This window comes from Gasterosteus aculeatus, chromosome 5 (genome assembly GCF_964276395.1).
Source record: "Gasterosteus aculeatus chromosome 5, fGasAcu3.hap1.1, whole genome shotgun sequence".
Lineage (NCBI taxonomy): Eukaryota > Metazoa > Chordata > Actinopteri > Perciformes > Gasterosteidae > Gasterosteus > Gasterosteus aculeatus.
In genome coordinates, this window is record NC_135692.1 from 14,996,260 (window position 1) to 15,016,064 (window position 19,805).

The 19,805-nt window shown below is 52.8% G+C and overlaps 1 protein-coding gene across 1 annotated transcript; it reads left to right on the forward strand.

Annotated features, from left to right (window-relative positions):
- Nucleotides 1–6,471: 6,471 nt before the first annotated feature.
- Nucleotides 6,472–19,176, forward strand: ntn2 (netrin 2). Its single transcript, XM_078103714.1, has 5 exons — nucleotides 6,472–6,679; nucleotides 10,634–10,783; nucleotides 12,709–12,762; nucleotides 15,672–15,746; nucleotides 15,834–19,176. The coding sequence occupies exons 1-5, from the start codon at nucleotides 6,532–6,534 to the stop codon at nucleotides 16,217–16,219; spliced, it is 813 nt and encodes a 270-aa protein (XP_077959840.1). The 5' UTR covers nucleotides 6,472–6,531; the 3' UTR covers nucleotides 16,220–19,176.
- Nucleotides 19,177–19,805: the final 629 nt, after the last annotated feature.

Sequence of the window (19,805 nt, forward strand, 5' to 3'; positions counted from 1 at the left end):
TGCACCACACGAGCATGGCTTTTAACCGGACGGTTTTACTTCTTTTTTTTGCGTCTCACTAAATGTTTGACATGCGCCGCGATTGCTGTCGGCGCGCTCGGCCACCGTCTCCAGACACAAGCCATGCGCACGCACGGCCCGTCCGCCGCCAGCCGCCGCCTCCCTCGCTATGAATCCTGCTCCCGACATCGGTTACAAATCCCCGCTCTGGTCGTCAGGCAGTCTGTTTGCATTGAGGGAGACATGATGGAAAAAAGCTCTGATGTCTCTGCCTGGAGTTTGAGGCGCGGGGCAACGCGAGGAAACGGATGGACACGAGCTGGTCGGTTACTGGCGTGCGATGGAGCACCGGCGCCTCTGCCGGGACGGTCGAAGCTGCGATTGAATAAATACTTCTTTCCTTGTCCCCTTTGCCTCGTCCGGCCCTGCAGAGCGCCCGCGGCCTCGCGTTGCCAGACACCATCCATCCATCCCTGATGGAGCCGTCGGAGCGGGCCGTGCTCGCGGCGTTGGGCCCCGGGCACGCTGCTATGCATTCATGGCGTTGAAACCCCGGAGGTCACGTGGAGGCTGTTTGAATTTCCATTTGAGCTGATTGCCAGAAATGCAGGTGAGCGGCGAGTCGCGGAGCCGGCTGTTTCCTGCTCCGCTGCCACATCTGGGTGCGGTGCGGGCTACTTTTTTTTCCCAGTGGGATTTGACAAATTGAGTCCAGTGGGGGAATGAGTGATGGGGCATTCTGTTTTGAGACAAGAAGAGCGGTGTTCTTTCTCTCTATTACATCAAATCACCCAAACGTTGAGCGCTCACGCTCGACCCTCGTTCTGCAACCTGGAGGAAATGATTAAATATAGAATCACCTCTAAGAAGTTATCGCCTGTTACATGATCGCTGTTATTCCGTCACCAGTGAGTGAGAAGCAGAACAGCCACGTCACAACCCTCTCAAACTGTTTTTCGGGGGCTCGTGGCTTTTTTTGGAGACAGTTAAGGGAAATTTGACAGTGCGTATCCAACAGTGTGTGTGTGTGTTTCACGGAAAGGCCAGCAGCCGTCTGTGTTTTCTTTTTTGATTTCTCTCTCTCTTGTCATCTCCCATTTGACCTCGTTCTTTAACGTGTTGTAGGATCCCGGAGAGGAGCAGGATGTGTGTTGTTCTGTAACACAATGTTGTCGGGACTTTGTGAGGGCCAAGCCAACCTCACTGGATTGCGTTACGTTTCCACGTTGAACTGTGGCAATGACGAAAAATGGACGGCCGAGGATGAAAAAAAAGCCAGAGCGGCCTTGATATCACATGTATGTGCCGTGTTCCCGATTTCACTAATTGACTTAAAAGACCCTCCAAACCAATACTTCAATTACCTACACCGGGCCACACAAACGAGCAGGCAACACACAACGTGTGTGTGTGTGTGTGTCGACAAAAAAGAAAGTCATTTTTAAAAAGAAACCTCCTGTGCTTTTAAACAATTACACAGCCGAGGAATGTTGCTCTAAAATCAACAGCCCTCTGAAATGATGCCCCTGGGGTAGTTAGCGTGAGACGCAGGGGCGAGGCCAACAAACATGAGCCGACTCAGCCAGCGGGGTTCAGTCCGTTTAATCGCTTCGTCCTGCAGCTTTTCGCTCGCTGCTTTTATTTCCTCTGTCAGAATGGCAACTTTGGCTCCCCGGCCGATCCGCAGAGGGATCCACGTTTCCCTCGTTCCACGAGGCTCTCTTGGCACGGCGAGAACCCAGCGAGACGAACGTCGAGGACCGCAGGGTGTCCAGTGACAGCGGCAATGTCCGCCGGTGGTCAAAGCTCTGGAGCTTCTTCGGGCGTCATGTGCGTTCTCCCCGAGAGCCGCGCGCGACCCAGTAGCGCCAAAGCAAACCGGCGGGGCGTCCCACCCGGCTCTCTCCCCTGCAGCCCCCCCCTGTCCACTCCCCCCCACCCACAGATGGTAGCAATCAGCTCCCGAGGTGCCCGTCGCCGCCGGCGCCCTCTTCCCCTCCGTCCTCGTGTAACCGACTCTTCAGTCAGAGAATAAGCCTCGTCTTTTATTTCCCATGTTTTGCTATATTTCCTGAAATCAGCGTTTTTTGTTTTGTTTTTTGCCTCTCTGTGTTTCTGGCCACGGTTTGCTTTTTTTTTTAACGCTGTCGCAAGCCTCTGTGCTCCATCGCCTGAGAAAACATGTGGTTCTTGGCAGCCGGCCGGTGTAGCTGGTGGCGGCAACATTCAGAGGCTGTGCGGAGAAAATGTATTTTTAGTTTTTTTTTTTTTTCTACAATTCATGTGTGATAATAACTTTTCTTCCTCTTTAACTGTGACGCGACATTGTATTTGATATCCAACATACCGCAACCAGTCAAAAGTCTGTCCAGTCTATAATGTATTTGAAATGTTACGGCCTCAATTAAACCCAAGCAGCTCTCCGACTTTTCCCAGATAAAGATACTTGTAAAACTACTGCTAAGCCAGTATTCTGCCCTCATCGTGTCGTCGGGATGTTCTCACATTGGGTTGAATTTAAAGTGGTGTTCCTCCCTGCAGATCCCAGCCTATGGTAATATTTTCCTCCTCCACCTCAACGTTTGACCTTCCGTTTCTCTGGCCTGGATTCCCCGTCATCAGCACTCTTTCGCTCTGTCGTTAGACAAACGTTAGGCTTTCCCTCAGCAATTCCACTGTCATCTCCGGCCGCAGCGGTGAATTAACGCAGCAGGTTCCATCTGCTACTTCTATTTCTAAACCAGCCCAGGCATCGCCTGCATCAGCCAGGCTGGTGCTCGTGGTTTGGGTGTAAGAGTCGAGGCCAGAGTGCACCGTTTCGCCTCGGATTTGACTGATTCACAGTGATAATTTGACTCCGCAGCTGCAGAAAAAGAGAAAAGCGGGACCAAGCCGGGCAGAGAGGGAAGGCTGGGGGGGGGACACATGACACTGTTTAGATGTGGCCCAGAGAGAGACTCGACCCACCGCTGACACCAGCCCCCCTCCCCCCCCCAGCATGGCAACCCTCCAGCTTTATCTCGTTAAAATCTCTCTCTGCCCGATGCCACCCAGAGAAAGAAACGGGGGATGCAGGAAAGGATGGACAAGAAAAAGGGACGAGGAAGGAAAGAAGCAAAAGGCGTGGGGGGGTGGGAGAGGTATTAAGGGGACTCTTAGTTGAAAAGGGCTCCCAGGAGCCGGCCTTTAAGCCCACGGCGTGACGCTAACCGCGGAAACCAGTGGAGGGCGGAGAGAGGGTTGAGACACGGCGTCAAAAGCTGGAGGTGAAAGATGTCTGTGATGAGGAGAAGCAAAGGGCAGCTGCTTCTGAAGGGGCCCTGAATGCATCACAGCAGCCGTTTCATGCAGCCGGACGAGTTTTCTGTTCAGCTCGGATTGTTGTCCACAGCTCGTCAGGGCCTTAAGTCTCTGGTTATTTGATCCACGTCATTTTGTGAGCAGTTACCATATAACACTTGAGAAAGTGCGCGTGTGTGTGTGTGTGTGTGTGTCCACACTTTACACTCACTCGGCTCTAATGAGGAGCTAATTAACCGGGTGTCCCCCTCCCCCCCCCTCTCCCCCTCTCCCCCTGGTGCCCTGAGCAGGTGGCTGGAGCAACCAGGCGGAACTCAGTCCAAACACACACACACACACACACACACACACACACACACACACACGATGGAAGGAGTCTGTATAGCAGAGCTTGTTTGGCCAGGCGGAGAGGTCACCCGAGGGGGCCCCCCGGCAGGTCTGGGCCGGGAGGGAAGGGGGGGAGGGAGGAAAGGGGGGGGAGGGGGGGCGGTGGTGGGCGAGTGGCCCCTTGGATTCTCAGGAACCGATTCTAGCCACGGGATTTGGGTTTTCCAACGGCATCCAAAATCAATTGGCTGCGCGTACCGGCTTGGCGCTGGAGATGAAGGAAAAATGAGGTTGGATTTATCCCTGACATGTGGAGCGGAGCAGAGGGCTGATGCACTTCCACAAACGCACTTTGCATTTCGTTTGTTGAGTGCAGCCTGCAAGGGCCAGTTTGTCAGAGTAGACAGGAGGGACCGGCCCATGAGCACATTTAGGAGGAAGCGGTCGTGAAAACGGGAGGAACGTTGGTCCTGTTCTGCTGTCGGTCCACCCGAAATGTTCCCTGGTTTGACCCGCTCTCCAAGCCGTTGGTTTTGATGACAACGTGATGCAACCGTGCTCTTAATATTTTCCAAAGGGGCTTCTTGCCACAAAGCCCGTTGCTTTGTGTTCATTATTTCCACGACAACGGAGGACCCAGATTTTTGGACACTGACCCATAAAGGAGCCGCGCTCACCGCAGGATCTCAGTTTCTCTGCTGACTCTGCACCACCCACAGAACTCTGAGGTGTTTTTCCTCCGACAGATAAGAATTAGTTTCTTTTTCGTCTCTGCGGCGCACTAGTGAGGCTTTGATGTGTTAATGAATTGAAAAATGGCCTTCAAGAGTGTTTAGTTATCCCCGCTGAGCCTAATTTGGGCGATGGGGGTGGAGGGGCGCTGCAGTGGTGGGGGTCTTGGTTTGGGGGAGGAAGGTGGGGTGTCAGCGTGCACGCATGTGTGTGTGTGTGTGTGTGTGTGTGTGTGTTCACAAGCACTTCAAAACAAACCCATAAACATTCCAGGATCCATGGGCAGCTGCAGCTCCAAGCTGAAGTTAACTGCACACACACACACACACGCACACACACACACACACACACACTTACTTGCGTTCTGCTTATTTATTCTTGTCAATCACACATTCTTTTTCTCTTTTTTCTAACTGCTATTTCGGTCACTAGGTCCACCTCTCCGTCACCCAAAAGCACAAGTCATTTAGAGGTCAGACTCTCGTTCTCCGCGCTCGGACGAGTCCTCTTTGCGTCGGTCGCGTTGCACAGCGGCGGGTGGAAGCGGCGGCGGCGGCGTAGGAGGTGCCGTCGGTGCTGCGGGCGTAGTGGGGGGGGGCAGAGCGCTTTCATGTTCGGCTGCAAGGTGTTAATGGACACAAGTGCTCACAGCTGCGTGTGCGTGTGAGACGCTTGATCGTGATCACGGAAATGGCTCACACACACACACACACACACACACACACACACGCACACACACACACGTGGACACACAAACACATGGACGCGCGCACACGGATTCTCGTCGATGCTGCTTCAGACAAAAAGCGACGCGTGCGATGTGTCACCATCTCTCAGAATCCTCCACTTTTATGCTTTTCCCCCCCGGGGTCAAAGGTCGACCCTAATTTCGAGAGCACACAAAGACACGTCCAACGGCGTCGACGCGAATCGATACGAGGAGCGGCGTTTCGTCAACTGCGGAATTCCATACAAATTGGGCCAACTAATAACCAGATGGAGTTAGGACACAGTCTGGGAATGTCCCCCCCCTCTCCCCCCCCCCTCCGGGCCCCTGCCCCCCTTTTCTTTCCCGGGGTCTAAAAACAAGGAAAACCGCGGCACCGGGCCTCCACCCCCTGTGTGGACGGAGGTTACGTATTATTCAGCGCTCGTTCCCTTTCGTTCGCTGCAAGTCGTTCATTCGATTCAACGGCCCTCATTGAGCTCCGCGTCGCCGCTGAACGGACCTCCTCCTTTTATAGTGACGTACGTCTTATTTCTATAATGGCCACAGTACTGCGCACAGAGCAAACTCCCACACGAGCCTCCTCGTCATTACCCGTGTGTTATTCTCCCCTAAACATCCATCGTTATTGCATTTGCACCAAATATTTGCCCTAATAATCCTAATTTTGCCCACAGCTGTTGACCTCTTTGGGGAAGCTGCGCGCCGCTGTAGTTTATCCCTTTTCTTTCGGGTCTGACATCCGCCGCTGATTTAACCAGCAGAGCGTCCGGATCAAACTCTTGTCACGCAGGTCTCTCATCAGGCCTCTCAAACGCCGGCGTCGCTCACCCATGCGGTCGGATAGGGAGAAATCAACGGAAAGGGACACGAGGAACTGTGCTGGATTGCGGGTGGAGCCGGGAGGGGCTGCGGGAAAGATGTGACCTCGCTTCACACGTCCCATATATATCGCCGCTCGGCCCATTAGGACCGACAGCCAGCTCCAGCCCGTCCCATCGCTCTCGCTTTTAATAGATCTCACAGGGGTCCTTGCTCATCAGCGGTACAGGAATTTAATGCCTCTCTGTCCGGTGATTAATAGCCGACGGGGCTGCGAGAAGCAAGAGTCCATCAATCGCGAAACGGAGAAAATGAGCCCTGCAGATAATGACTTTTGATTGATGAGTTTTGGAATAGCAGCCGAGGTAGATGAGGGACCACTTTCGATGAATCGGCCCCTCCGGAGCTCCGCCGGCTCCCTCGTGATGTACACGCGGCGAGCACGAGTAAACATTTCATCGACGCCGACGCGCACTCGAATGCACTCTCTCCGTTTACTCACATTCCCTGATGCGATCGCGCCGCTGACCGCTCCCCCCCCCCCCCCTCTCTCTCTCTCTCTCCCCCCTTCTCCCTCCGCAGCGTGCAACTGCAACCTCCACGCCCGCCGCTGCCGCTTCAACATGGAGCTGTATAAACTGTCGGGGAGGAAGAGCGGAGGCGTCTGCATGAACTGCCGCCACAACACCGCCGGCCGCCACTGCCACTATTGCAAGGAGGGCTTCTACAGAGACCTGGCCCGGCCCATCAGCCACCGACGGGCCTGCAAGGGTGAGACGCAATCATCGTGCCCTTAATCTTACGCCTCCACGCGGTCATTATATCGTCCCGCGGTGCAGATTGCTGTTTTCTAAACTTCACCTGCAGCCTTTTTTTATCAGTCAGATTGGTGCGAAAATGAATATACGACGTTCTGATCCTGCTCAAATACTCGCGTGATCACGTCTGAATGTCTTCTTATGATTGGAATCCTACATGGTTGGTTTTAATAGAAAAATATCAGCCTGTGTAACTGTAGCAGAGAGAAATGAACTGATCGCTCGTTTCTGGCCGTACCACACACCACATCATATTATCGCTTGACCGAGGCATTTCTCATGGAAAACATTTTTTCCCCTTTATTAATTCCCGTTTGCAGTGAATATCTTTCTGCCTTCTGTAATGCTGGAAGCGTTTCTCTCCTCTGGACCCACCGCTAGCACAACACTAGTATTCAAATCAATGCCAGCCGGAGAGTTTTGTTTCTTGAGGAAGGTAAAGACTCGGCGAAAAACAGGGAAACAGCAGCCGGCCTCCCCCCGGCTTTCCCCCCGGCTTTCCCCCCCCGGAGCCGGCCCGAGCTGCTGGAAGCCAAAAGGCCCCCGATGGTTGGAGACGGCCGGAGATCAGGCCGCGCTCGCCCGCGTTAGTCGCGCCGAGGAGCCCCTGCCATTCATCATCCAATGGCACAGCCACTCAAAACACGTGGCCCCCCAAGGCTGAAGTCACTTGACCTCCTGCTGCTGACGGAGAGAGATCTGCCTCGGCCCTGACGGCAGATAGACCCTGAGACGAGATGCAGTCTTTACTCCCATGTGTCAGGGTCGAGATGGAGGTCAGAGTTGCGTTCTGGCAGATGAGGAGAACGGGGGGAGGGGGGGGGGCTCTGAAATGGAGTTACAACAATAAAACACAGGTGTTTGGTAAAAGGCGAGACAGGAGTTGTGAGGCCTCTGAGAGGACACGCAGGCCTGTTTCTTATGATACCTGCTTTGCGGTCACAGACTGTGGAGCTTCTCCTCCGCGGCGTCGCGAGCATCGAAACGGCCGACATGGCAGTCGCCACGCGGCACCCGACTGCAGCGCTGCGAGCCCGTCAAAACGCAGCTTTCCCTATGTGAATCTAAGCCGTCCAGCTGGCCTCCGTTGGCCACAGGGAAGGTCGACAGAAACCGAGGCTTTGTGAAGCAGCGCCGGCCAACATAAACCACATTGACCGAACGGCTCGAATATCTTGCTGAAGCGGAGCATGAAGATCTGTGGACAGAAAATGTGTTATGCAACTTAATTCTAAGGGTGATTTTAGGGCAGTAATATGGGACCTTGCATAAAACGTGATCCTCGAGGGCGAATAACACAGATAGTTTAACATTAGTATCAAGGTTACGCAGCACCTGTGACCGTAATATGTTAATCTCAGGAAGGAGCTGTTCAAGTAATATTTATTTAAAAAATAGTTGTGCACGGTTTATCTGTGCATGGTTTACTTGACGGACATTTATTACGTAAGTTTGCATTCAACGTAAATAAGTCAAACTGCTTGTTGAAAGTCCTGTTCAACCACCCAAACTTCACCTTCTAAATGCGGAGAAACACAGCGGGAAATGGCACACGAAGGTTTGCATGCATTGTTGTAACATGCCAAGTTTCTCTACTTTGTTAATACAAAAAAAAATAGCACAAATTCTCTGACTTTTATTTTTTCTTCACAAAGAAGTAACCAGTTGAACTAAACAAAGCCTTTTTCACCCCGAGGGAAACGTCTGCGAAAGAGGCCGCCGCTAATAACTGCAGACAAAAAGCAGCCCTCCCGAAGCACTTTAGCCCACGTGCACGCACGCGCGCGCAGAGCAGCACGGATCCGTCAAACGGAGCCTGTCAAAGGACCACGAAGGACTACAAATCCCAACGCAGCGCTTGTCACGTATGCAGCCGCAAAGGCTTGAAAAGTCATCAACCTCTGAGGACGTTTTTACTGCTTCTTAACTGGCCTGAGCCCCTGCACATAAAACTTCAGAAAAGCAGTTCAAGGAGGAGAGCTGGAGGGGGGGGGGGGGGGGGGGGGGGGTTGGAGATTGACACCCTCACCCCCCTCCCCCCCCACCCATACCAGGGCCGTTCAGAGGTGGCAGTTGCTGGAGTTTTTCTCGACTGAACAACGTGGACTCTTGACTTGTCTTCACAGCCCGTGATTGTCTTTAAGAGAAGTGAGTCTTGTTCTGCAAGCGTGACGGACCGGCTCCGGACTTGAGACTCCTGTGGTACGTCTCTCTCTGAGGGGGCTGAGGATTTACCCGGTGGGCGCAGAGCACCAGACCCCCTGGTGGGGAGCCCCTTGTTGACCTGACCTCTGACATCCCGCCGTGTGCAGATGCGCGTGCTCCCTTTAGGTCAGTCTTTTGTCGTCAAAGCTTGAGTTTCCTCGTTGGGACGCCGGAGCGTCACAGATTTACGTCTCTCGGCGCTCGGCTTCAAACGGAGCGCCGCCCGCTCTGACACCTGTGGGCCGCAATTACCCCGGGGGGGAAAGGCGCAAATGTGTTTTTTGAAGATCTGAGCTGCAGTTAATCCCCCTCCGCCTCGCCCGCCAGACCCAGATGATCAGTGCGGGGTCAGTTTCCCCGCCTTTCAAACCCTCTCTTTGTCCAGCCGACAGGTGGTAAGGTGCTCAGGCTTTTCCTCTCTTCCGCCGGCTAAAATATGTCCGCCGCAAATAAACACATTCACAGTTCCGTCGAGTTGTGGGAAGAAACCGTGGCGTGTTAGCAGCTGCCTTCTCTGGGCAAAACTCTTAAAGGGTTGTTGGCTTACTGGGTTTTTCCCCACAAAGTGCCATTTTGGTCTTTCTTGTCCTTTCCCGATAAGCTTGGACAATTAAAGCTATCTCGTTACAGCCGAGTCGCTCTCTCTGCTCGTTTTGCGGCCCTTCTTTTTATAGCGGTATACGTTTGAAAATAAGGTTCGCATTCATGCTTTGTTGCATTTTCGGTGGCCCGTCGGTGGACAGGAAATTAAACTTTTCTGGCCTTTGGATTGTTCGGTTCTGTCCATTTCAAGTGAAACTAACTTGTGGGCCGCTGCAGAAGATGTAAAACTCTGTCGCATTTGTTTTGAAATGTCACTGGTCGTGTTTGTCTGGACTCGCTGTCGAACGTTAAGTATGTGTTTATTACTCCGAGAACAAATGTCTGTTTATTCAGCCGAGTCCGAGCAGCCACAGTTTGGTCGGATCCACTGATGTTTATGCCGTGTGGACCTTCTCTCCCATCCTCCACTTGGCTTCTGCCCTCATCCTCTTTAACATCTTGTCAGAAGGTTTGGGACCAACGCGGCGTATTGTCTTGTATTAAACAGCTCTTTAACCCCCCCCCCCCCTCCCCCTTGCTTGAATAAATTGCCTCCAACCAGCCGGAGTCGTAAAGCCAAAGCGAGGTGACCGGATTGCTGCTTATTGCTGTTGGCATTTGCTGCCGGGCATCGGCCGCGCTTTTTCGGGAAGTGATGACGAAAAACACCCGAGCGTGTGTCACCGGGCGGACGGAGCGGAGAGGGGAGGACACCCTGTGCCTCCACGGCAATTACCCCGTCCCCTGCTTTGTCGCCTGGCGCCTCCGCCCGGTTTCTCTCGTTCACACAAACACGGGCGGTGTTTTCTCCTGGTCGCGCCGAGGGAAATCCAAAGCACAGAAGCAGCACAGGAAGGGGCTACCTCACACCGAGAAGCCTCCAGCCAGACATTCGGCTTCAATATATGTGGAAAACCCGCTGCCAAATAACAGAATGTAGCCCGTTCCAATCCGGCACGGCAGAGACTCGCTGTATCCGAGGAGCCCGTCGGTGTCTGCTGCGTGTGTGTGTTTGTGTCATTTTGGCATCACGTCTAATTGACCTTCTCTCTCCCTTCTCTCTGATATCACAACCCTCCCTCCCTTCCTTGGCACCTGTCCCTGACCCCCACCCGCCCAGCCTGTGACTGCCACCCTGTGGGCGCAGCGGGCAAGACGTGCAACCAGACCACAGGCCAGTGCCCCTGCAAGGACGGCGTCACCGGCATCACCTGCAACCGCTGCGCCAAGGGCTACCAGCAGAGCCGCTCGCCCGTGGCGCCCTGCATCAGTGAGTGGTCCCACTGCACACAGGACTAGCGGTCACGGCGCGACACTGTCCCGAGCTTGGTGATTTAATCACGCCGGTAATGAGTCACTGCACTAAACTAAGCAGAGAACGCAAAAGAACAAAAGGCTTAAATAGTTGCACGCTAGAAGCAGCATCCGCTCAGATTACGGAGAATAATTGAAAGCACACGTCCCAACAGCATAAAGTAATTCTAGCGCTCTGACCGGCGCGCACAACGCGCACGCACGTACACGGCACATGTGTTCTCTGGGGTTTGCATGGCCACTGAAGATGCAACGATGCAACGGTGCAAACGAGAGTCCGGACGTGAAGTCTCATACGTGAACGAGAGCCGGTTTGAGAACTCAACTCCTGCTTTTTGTTCTTCCACTTGCTGTCAGTGACGAATTGTGTGACCCTGAGTGTGTTTGTGTTTAGTTTCACCAGTTTGCATTTCGACTACACCGGGTTTTTAATTGCCTGCGTGTTTACGTGCGCGCGTGTGCCTTATGAAATTTGCCAGCCGCCCCCGCTACATGCAGGCATGCGTAATAGACGGCGAATTTCCACCACGCCGCGTGCCAGGCGGTGCGGTCGCACGTTGCACGCACTCACGAGACAACCTCCGCCGGAGCAAAGCGCGCCGCCGCCCAGCGCCGCACAGAACTCTGCCACGCTGTGCCACATGGTGCCGTGTTGTTTCCCCCTCGCATGCGGCTCCAGGAGCAGATGGCGGACGGGCGAGGGAGGAGAAAACAACTGTGGTCATGGATGGCGGGCCTCCGCTCATTCGAGTGCCACTGAACCGAAAACGAAAAGAACAATGGTCCGTGTGCGTTTAAGTACATGCGCACATTTAGAACCGCCACGAACGGCGCTAATGGCCGCTGTGTGTGTCATTACGGCCTCGCGTTGGGCCGTAGTACCTCCTACTGAGGGCCCCTGGAGCCCTAAGACAGAACCAGGGCCCGTTGAGCCGCCAATTAGTATGATGGCAGCAACCCTCATCTGAATGATCCTCTCATCATCTGTCTGTCTCCACCAAGTGGCTTCCAGCAGCTGCGCCTGCCTTCGCAGAGCCCGGCGCCCCTGTTTGTTTTTGTTGGCGGGGTGTCCATAATTTCAGAGACAACTCAGAGCGCCTCCCCCCCCCTCCCCCTCCCCCTCGTTCCACACCGCCGACACACTCGCTCGACTCAAACCCTCGACCTCTAAATCCAATCAAAAGCAGATCCTCGGGGTGGGTTCTGAGCCCGCTTCGAGTTGCTGTGCTTACATTGAGAGCTGAGCGCCCCCGTCGTTAGCATTAGCATTTGTATTGGAAAGTTTAACGCCGCTGGAAGAGAAGTCCTGGAGGAATTCCACGAGGTCCTTTCTGGGGTAGCCAGCGGGCGCATCAAGGCCGGGCCGCATCTGTCTCGAGACAATCCCACCCGAGATTTTGCCCCCTCGCCATCTGTCCATCCGTCTGTCACAGCAGTGCTGACCCAGCAGCTGTTAGGGGTGGACGAGACTAATCTACTGCCGCCACACCTTTCCGTTTTAATCAGCGCGCCGAACTTCTCCATCACTGTGTGGTGCAGCTCGTGACTTTTGGCTCCTTTGACCTCCACTCAAACCATCTCAGGGTTTCACTGTAGTCCTTAAACACCACTTGGAAACCACCGTGGAACTCGTGGTGTATTGACTGTCCTCCCCCAATAGGTGTATATTGTCAGTGTTTATCTAGCGTTGTTTTATACAATTCCCTGGTGTGTAGTTTACAAATGTCACAAACTCATTACCAAGCTTTCCCATAATGAACTCAGACAGACTTCATTTCTTTGACCAGCAACGCGCTAGCGGGCTTACTTAGGCCATAACGCCCGAAAGGCCTCGATTGACATTCGACCAGCAGAATAACTTTGGATCTCTTGGTGTTTCAGAGATCCCAGTGGTCAACCCCACAGCTGTGGTGAGCAGCACGGAGGAACCAGCAGGTTAGTATTCGCCGTCTGCGCCTCGCCCATGAGCACCGCGGCTTTTACGAGGGGAACAAAAATGTTTTCATATTTCTGGACTCGGCGTGGAATAAATATTAATGAAGGGTGGGTTCCGCTCTTTTTGAAGCTCGGCACAGGGAACGAGCGCACCGGGACCTGCAGGGTTTTTCCATTGTCTTAAAAAGCCGGGTGCCCTTGGAAGGGTTTTCCTCCGCCCGCTAACAGCTAGCCGCTGACCTCCAAGCTAGCGGAGCCTCGCTGTGCTCAAAGAATCCCCGCCGAGGCAGCAGAGGGTGATCGGTTCAAGCTTGTCTGGGGGATTTAGTTGTTGGCACGTGGCTGAGGGAACATTTGTTCGGTCTCTCCCCCGAACTGCCCAATCTACGCGCCGGTCAATTACCATCCTTTCGTTTTAGCTAACGTTTTTAGCTTCTTTTAACTTTAAACTTTTTTCTGTCTGACTCTCGCATTTCCAGCCCAGCTCTTTCTCTCTGGCGTTTACCTTCTCGTGTCTGCTTCCCTGGGAAAATGTCTCGGCGTCTCAGAATAAAAGACTCGTTGATCTGCGATTCACCTCAGGCTCCGCCGGAACACACCGGATCACTTCCCCTTCCTGAACTACCATAGAACCGGCTTCAACATGGGAACCCCGAGGCCCCACAAGGTTTTTGTGTAAGGGGCGGTGGGGGCAATTTGTCCTTGTCGTGGCACAATGCGCGGCGCTCAAACGAACGGGGGCATCGCGGGTAATTCTCAGTGAGCTCGTCTTCTGGGTCAGTGGGCGATTCACCGAGCGCTTTTCCAGGTGAACAGCCAGCAGCAAGTGACTCTTCATGGGAAAACACAGGCTGGTACCTTCAGGCCAGCGACCGTGTACCACACACACACACACACACACGCATGCGCAATGCCAGTGATCTAATGAAATCCATGCACATCTCATGTGAACGCTCGCCTGTCACAGTTGCATGCACACTTACATGATAATGATCTGCACATGAAACCGCACGCTCGCGTGTAATGAAAAAGACCTTAAGCGAGCTGTGATATTTATCATGATGTATTTAAAGTATGTGAGTAATGCACAATGCACACGCACGCTCGCACAAATCCATCCACACCTCTGCGCCCGTCCACCGCCACACCTCCGCTCATCGTTTTTCTACAGTCGCCCCGTCTGGAGGTTATTGGAAGCTGCCATCTGCTCTCTGTTTCTCCACTTTCCTCCCTTGTCTCTCCTCTCTCTCGTTTAGCTAATAAAATCTCCACCGCTCTGATATACAGCCAAGCCTCCTGGACATTTTTATGAGGTCCTTCGGTCCCCCGTTTCTTTCCCCGCCTTCCATCGCTCCATCCTTCTTTCCTTAAAGAGCGAGCGATGCAACGTCCTGTCTCTCGTGCAACCCCAGAAAGCGCCACTTCGGCCTTTCACAACCATTTTCTTCTAATTGGGGCATTTCGCGTCCTGCAATTTTGTTTGGTTTTCTGTGGGAAGCAACGTTGCTGAATGGTTTTTCCTCTTGCAGAGGTTTAAAGCACCGGTCCCAGTCCAGTCACCAGCAGGCGGCTTAGGGTCAGCTTTTTGTGTCCCGTCACTGAAACTCGCTGGAACCCTCCCGGCACCCTTCACGTTTTCAGTCAATCGTTTAAGGGTTTTTTCTAAACTATTTGACCTTCGCATAGTTTTGTAATTCAAATAAGTGGATTCAAAATGGGACGGTTCCCGAAATGTGGCCTGAATTCAAGTACGGTAGAGCCTTGCTAACAATCTACAGGGTCTCCTGCTTGGCACTGCTCCGGTACCAGTTGTTACCATGAGGACAATTTAAAAAACACTTCATTTTATTTATTTATTAATTGCTAAAATGAGCAGAATTCTATTTCGTTAAGCCTTAGTCTTAATTCTTCAATCCCCTCTGCTCTAAGCTCATGGAAAACCCATTTTGTGATCCCAGAGACGCAAACTTGTGAAAAAATACATATTCCAAGAAACAAACCAAGGGAAATGAAAAATGCATGTGCTCTATTTTATGTGGCTAATCTCCAACTCTCTCGGGTCATTGACTTTTGTACACAGTCATTTTTGAACATCAATTTGGAAGTTAATTCAACTAATATAGTAATTTGTTATTCAGGTTGAAGGTTACGTATGTGCCTTATTGTGGAAGGATTTCAGGCTGCAGCCAGAGAGAGTTGCTGTTTATATATTTGTTTTTTTTGACCTGAAAAAGCCGCACATGACAACTACACCAAATTAAACCGAGGGAGGTTGGAGAGGCAGCCAAAAAGATCCGAGCCAAGAGGTTCATTTCAACTGTCACGATCGCAATTGTGACGCCTCGTCCCCGGCGCTGCGGCCGGTCAGTGGAGGTCGTCGGTCCGATGTGTGGTCTCAGTTGTCACGCTGGCAGCCACGGCCTATTCACATCCATCCAACCGTGACCCGCTGGAAGAGAAGTCCTCTGTCTTTCCTCAAGACCCCCGATAACACGTCAAGCTGAACACTTTTACTACTCTGGTATGTTTCAACCGGCTGTTAAAGCCGTTTGATATGTGGAGTTTGCGTTCTAGCACTGAAACCAAGCCAAGCTGTCCAACCTGCTCCAGCCCCCTCGGCCCCTGTCGGGGAATCAAGTATTAATATGACTGTAAAACGTACACATGCATGTGCAGAAACAAGCGCCCGGGGGGTTTATTTGGATGCTTTTCAGTGGGTGTAGTGGTTGTTTTCACAGCCTATGGCCGTTTGGGTTCGTTGTCCCACTAACTTTGCATCACATCACCTAATAGTCTATCTGTTTCTAAAAAAATAGTCCAAAAAGTCCATTATGTGTGTAATGTGGGTGTCGGTGAGATGCGTTGCAGCCGGCGTTGCGTACGTGACAGTTGTCCATGTGCTTTCGCAGATTGTGAGTCCTACTGTAAACCAGTGAAGGGCAACCTGAAGATCAACATGAAAAAATACTGCAAAAAGGATTATGGTAAGAGATTGATGATGAACGATGACGAATCAATGCACTTTGTTTGGGGCATCTTCCCTCAGTGTGTTTTCCCCAATGTGTCCTCAGCGGTGCAAGTGAACGTGCTGGACATGGAGACGGTCGGGGACTGGGCGAAGTTCTCAGTGAATCTGGTGTCCGTGTACAAGAGCCGCGGCGAGCCCTTGAAGCGAGGAGACAACGTCCTGTGGGTCCACATGAAGGACCTGGCCTGCAAATGTCCCAAGATCCAGATGAGCAAGCGATTCTTGGTGATGGGCGGCAGCGACGGCGGAACGGGCGCGGCGGCAGGGCCCGGCGGGGGTCCGGGGGGCGGAGCCACCAGTCCCGGGGCGGAGCACGTTGGCCTAATGGCCGATAAGAACAGCCTGGTGATCCAGTGGAGGGACGTTTGGACGAGACGCCTGAGGAAGTTCCAGCGCAAAGAGAAGAAGGGGAAGTGCAGCAAAGCGTGATGGGACAGCGGCGTTCATCCCCACGACCCCCCCCCCCCCCCCTCTCGCTCCCCCGTCCTCCCCCCACAGGAACACTGCACATTAGAAGGACTGCATGTACCCTACCTGTTTTACGGACCACGTGTTGTGCATATTGTATAATTATTTCGCCTTTTTTTTTATTTTTCAAGGTTTTGTCTTTGTAATGTCTGTTGTCTTTTTTTTCGTCCAACTGGTTTGCCTTAAAAAGGGACCATTAAAAAGGGTATGAAGTGTAGACAAAAAACAGACGCCATTCCCTCCCTCGACGACGACAGCGGAAAAGTCCACTGGTCCCCTGACTGCGACCCCGCGACCCCGCAGCCTCCTCTTAACGTCACCACTGACCGTCTCCTGCCACTTTCCTTCCCACATAAGCAAACCACACCTCACACCCTCCTGTGGGGATTTTAACTCCGCGGCGTTTGTCACTGACGGGTTTCAGTAACAGGCTGCACATCCTCAGCTTGTCCTGCTCACGTTTCATTGTTGAAACAATTCAATCAACGTCAAAATGACCCTGAAACATCGGCCTGTTTGCTTTTGGTGTCCCTGCAGCAACTTCCACCGACTGTGACCATGAAACTCTCGTCCCACGAGGAACCAAGGGCTCCCTTTGCAGGGACCGTTTCCCGCGGCCAACCTCCTCCAGGAAGCCCTCATGGCGGCGGTTAGAAGTATTGGATGCCACCGCTCATAGGAAAGTTTCTCTGCGTGGTCTCATCCGTCCATATCCCTGCCCTGTCCTTAGTTTGAGATATATCCCTTTGTTTCATTTCGAGCAGAAAAACCCTGTTAGCGTGTGCGTGAGTCACATTCCGGGCCCCCGGGACTGTGCCTCCCCACCGCGAGGCCCCCTCACGAGCGGTTTATGAAGTCGTGCATCACCACCGTGACTCATCGCTTTCTGTCCCGCTCGCTGGAAGGAAGCGGCGCGGACAAATTTCCAGAACAATACCAGTATTTCCAAGGAGACCTTCGGAGGCGATTGCCTTCCAGATGTTTCTGTGTGGCCGCTGTCATTTGCTTGTATTTAAATGTCCAGTGACCGGCGGGCTTTTGTTTTTGCCGAAACTAGAGTTCCTTTTCATGCAGTAAAAAGAAAACAAAGTTGGATAAACAACATAATCGTGTCTTTCTCTAGTGTATTTCGACAAAATGAATGAGGCCGGAAAGTTTTGAGTGCTCACTTGACTGTTGTTCGCCGTGAGCGGATCCTATTTCGTTCCTCGTGCGCTTTGTTGTGTTTGCGTGTTTGTGGTTTTTTGCTGGTCCATCGAAACCTTACGGTGAGCAGTGAGAACTAAACTGAAATGCACACGGATCCACTGGGGTAACTTCCCCCGGTTACCTTCCCCCCTCTTTCCTACCCGGACACGGCCCCCTGTCATCCTCCGCCAAATGAGCATAGTGCGTTTTTAAATTCAATTAAGAGACCATGGAAGTCGGGACCAACAAGAACCACAGGGAGAGACGTCTGGTTGCTCTCAAGCTTTTTATCTGCCTTCTGCTGTTATTTCATTTCGTGAGGCACATTGCAATTCATTTAAATGGAGTATACGCGATAAACACGCAGATTTGAGGGGCAACGACAAGCCGGCGTGGCGGCGCGCGTGTGCAGACGGCCATGTCATGCTAGCGAGCGGTTACGCTCTCCCCTGGCTGCGGCGGTGTGTTTGGTTTGTCTTCCTTCCAAAAGCGTCTCTCCTCCACCAAACCCCCCCCCCCCCTCCCGCCTTTCATAACCCACTTTGCATGTCGTGCATTCAGCGTCTTAGATGAGTGACGGCGGGCGTACGGTGCAGTTCTTGTTTCCGCGTCTTCCCAGAAATGTACGTCGTCGGACGAGCAACACTCACGCGGGTGTCGGACGCCACTACGGACTCCATAAGGACAACGTAACCACCGTTACCGCCCTCGGGACAATTCCCACCGTTGTTGGTTCGAGGGACGTGCCGGCGAAGGCCTCTCCGCTGCTCAACTCGCCTTTCGGGAGGAACCGCGGCGTCCTCGACTCCTGCACCTTCCCCCCCCCCGTGTAGAATCGCACACGCTTTGCCTAATTGCCCGCCCCGTAGGAACAAAGGAGAGATGTGGCCAGATGTTGCTTGGCGAAAGCGATTTCGTGAGCCTCATCGCGAGAGCCGTCCTGTGGTTTTACTTTAACAGGCCCAGCGGATTGGCAGTGGAACTGAGGCCCCCCCCCCTTCACAGCGCTTCTGGCCCCCACAGGTGTTTGTGGCGAATTACCTTAAACCCGAGTAAACAAGTGATGCGCTCGTGAACCGACGGTGCAGCGAGGTGAGGGAGCTCTCATTTCAGGGAGAACCTTTTCGGGGGGCAAACACAACTTTCCGCCACTGTTTGTTTGCGTTGTCGAGCCTGCGATGAAGAGTTTTCACACGTCTTTCCTCGTTCACCGCCGTCTCGTTTTTGGACGTTGTAAATATGTACCGAACGGCCTCTGCCAATCACGTTGTCTCCTGTGAGGCGACGCTTGGCCTTGGATGACTCACGTGTGTGCGTGTGTGTGTGTGTGTGGATGTACAAACCAGATGATGTTATATGGATGTGGAAACCAGAAACATATGCTTTTGTGATCACGGCCAGAAGATGTGGTTCAGATATTACACAGAATGTATTTTTTTTTTTTCTCGGTTTTATGCTGTTTCCAGACACCCGCCCCATTTTTAAAGTGACTTTGAGGAGAATCGAGTGGAAATGTGAGGCGAGCTGACGGGACCCCTCTCCCAAACACGACAACGCGCCACTTCCCTGCGAGCAACGTTCACTCACGCAGCAAACCGACCAACCGGTTCAGTCCTGCTCTTCTTCTGCTTCTGTTGCATCAAAGTCTTCCATGTACATTTTTCCTCTGAGGCAATGAACCACTGACTTTTTAATCTAAATGATAAAAAAAATAAATTATTAGTTAATGAGCTGTGTTGATCATCTGTCTCTTTGATTACGGTCATTAGCCTGAGTGTGTGTGTGTGTGTGTGTGTGTGTGTGTGTGTGTGTGTGTGTGTGTGTGCTGGCATGCAGCTCGTGCTGCACTGGTGTGTTTCCACTCACACTGGGCTCTGAAGGGGGGAGACGACCGGGGGGAGGGCGGCTCCCCTCCTCTACCAACATAGCAGGAGCTAAAGCTCTGTAAATAAACAGCCAGGCGCACACACACACACACACACACGCACACACACACGCACACGCGCACAAATGTGTACCTTAGCTCCGAGGAAACCCAACTCCAGAGTCCGATCCAAAGCAGGAAACTCCTGACTCTCCTTCTCTCCCCCGCTCTCTCACCTTCAGCCTCCTCTCTCCTGGTCTCCGCGCCCTCTAACCAAACAGGCCAGCCCCCCCCCCCCCCTCCCCGGACACACATAGACAGACACACAACCGTCGGTGGACGTCCTACCTTCCTTCACTCATGTCTGAGAACTGTTGTGCGAATGTCTAATAATAGTAATAATTACTGTCCCTTCCCTTTCACGATGACAACTCAATGATGAGATCTTCCTCCTCCTCTTCGAGAGAGCGAGCGGGATCTGCTGCTCAGGGCGAT

Coding starts and splice junctions, on each gene's coding strand:
- ntn2 (XM_078103714.1), top strand. CDS start 6,532: ATGGAGCTGTATAAACTGTCGGGGAGGAAGAGCGGAGGCGTCTGCATG. Junction 10,784..12,708: donor GCCCGTGGCGCCCTGCATCA/GTGAGTGGTCCC, acceptor TTGGTGTTTCAG/AGATCCCAGTGGTCAACCCC. Junction 12,763..15,671: donor CAGCACGGAGGAACCAGCAG/GTTAGTATTCGC, acceptor GTGCTTTCGCAG/ATTGTGAGTCCTACTGTAAA.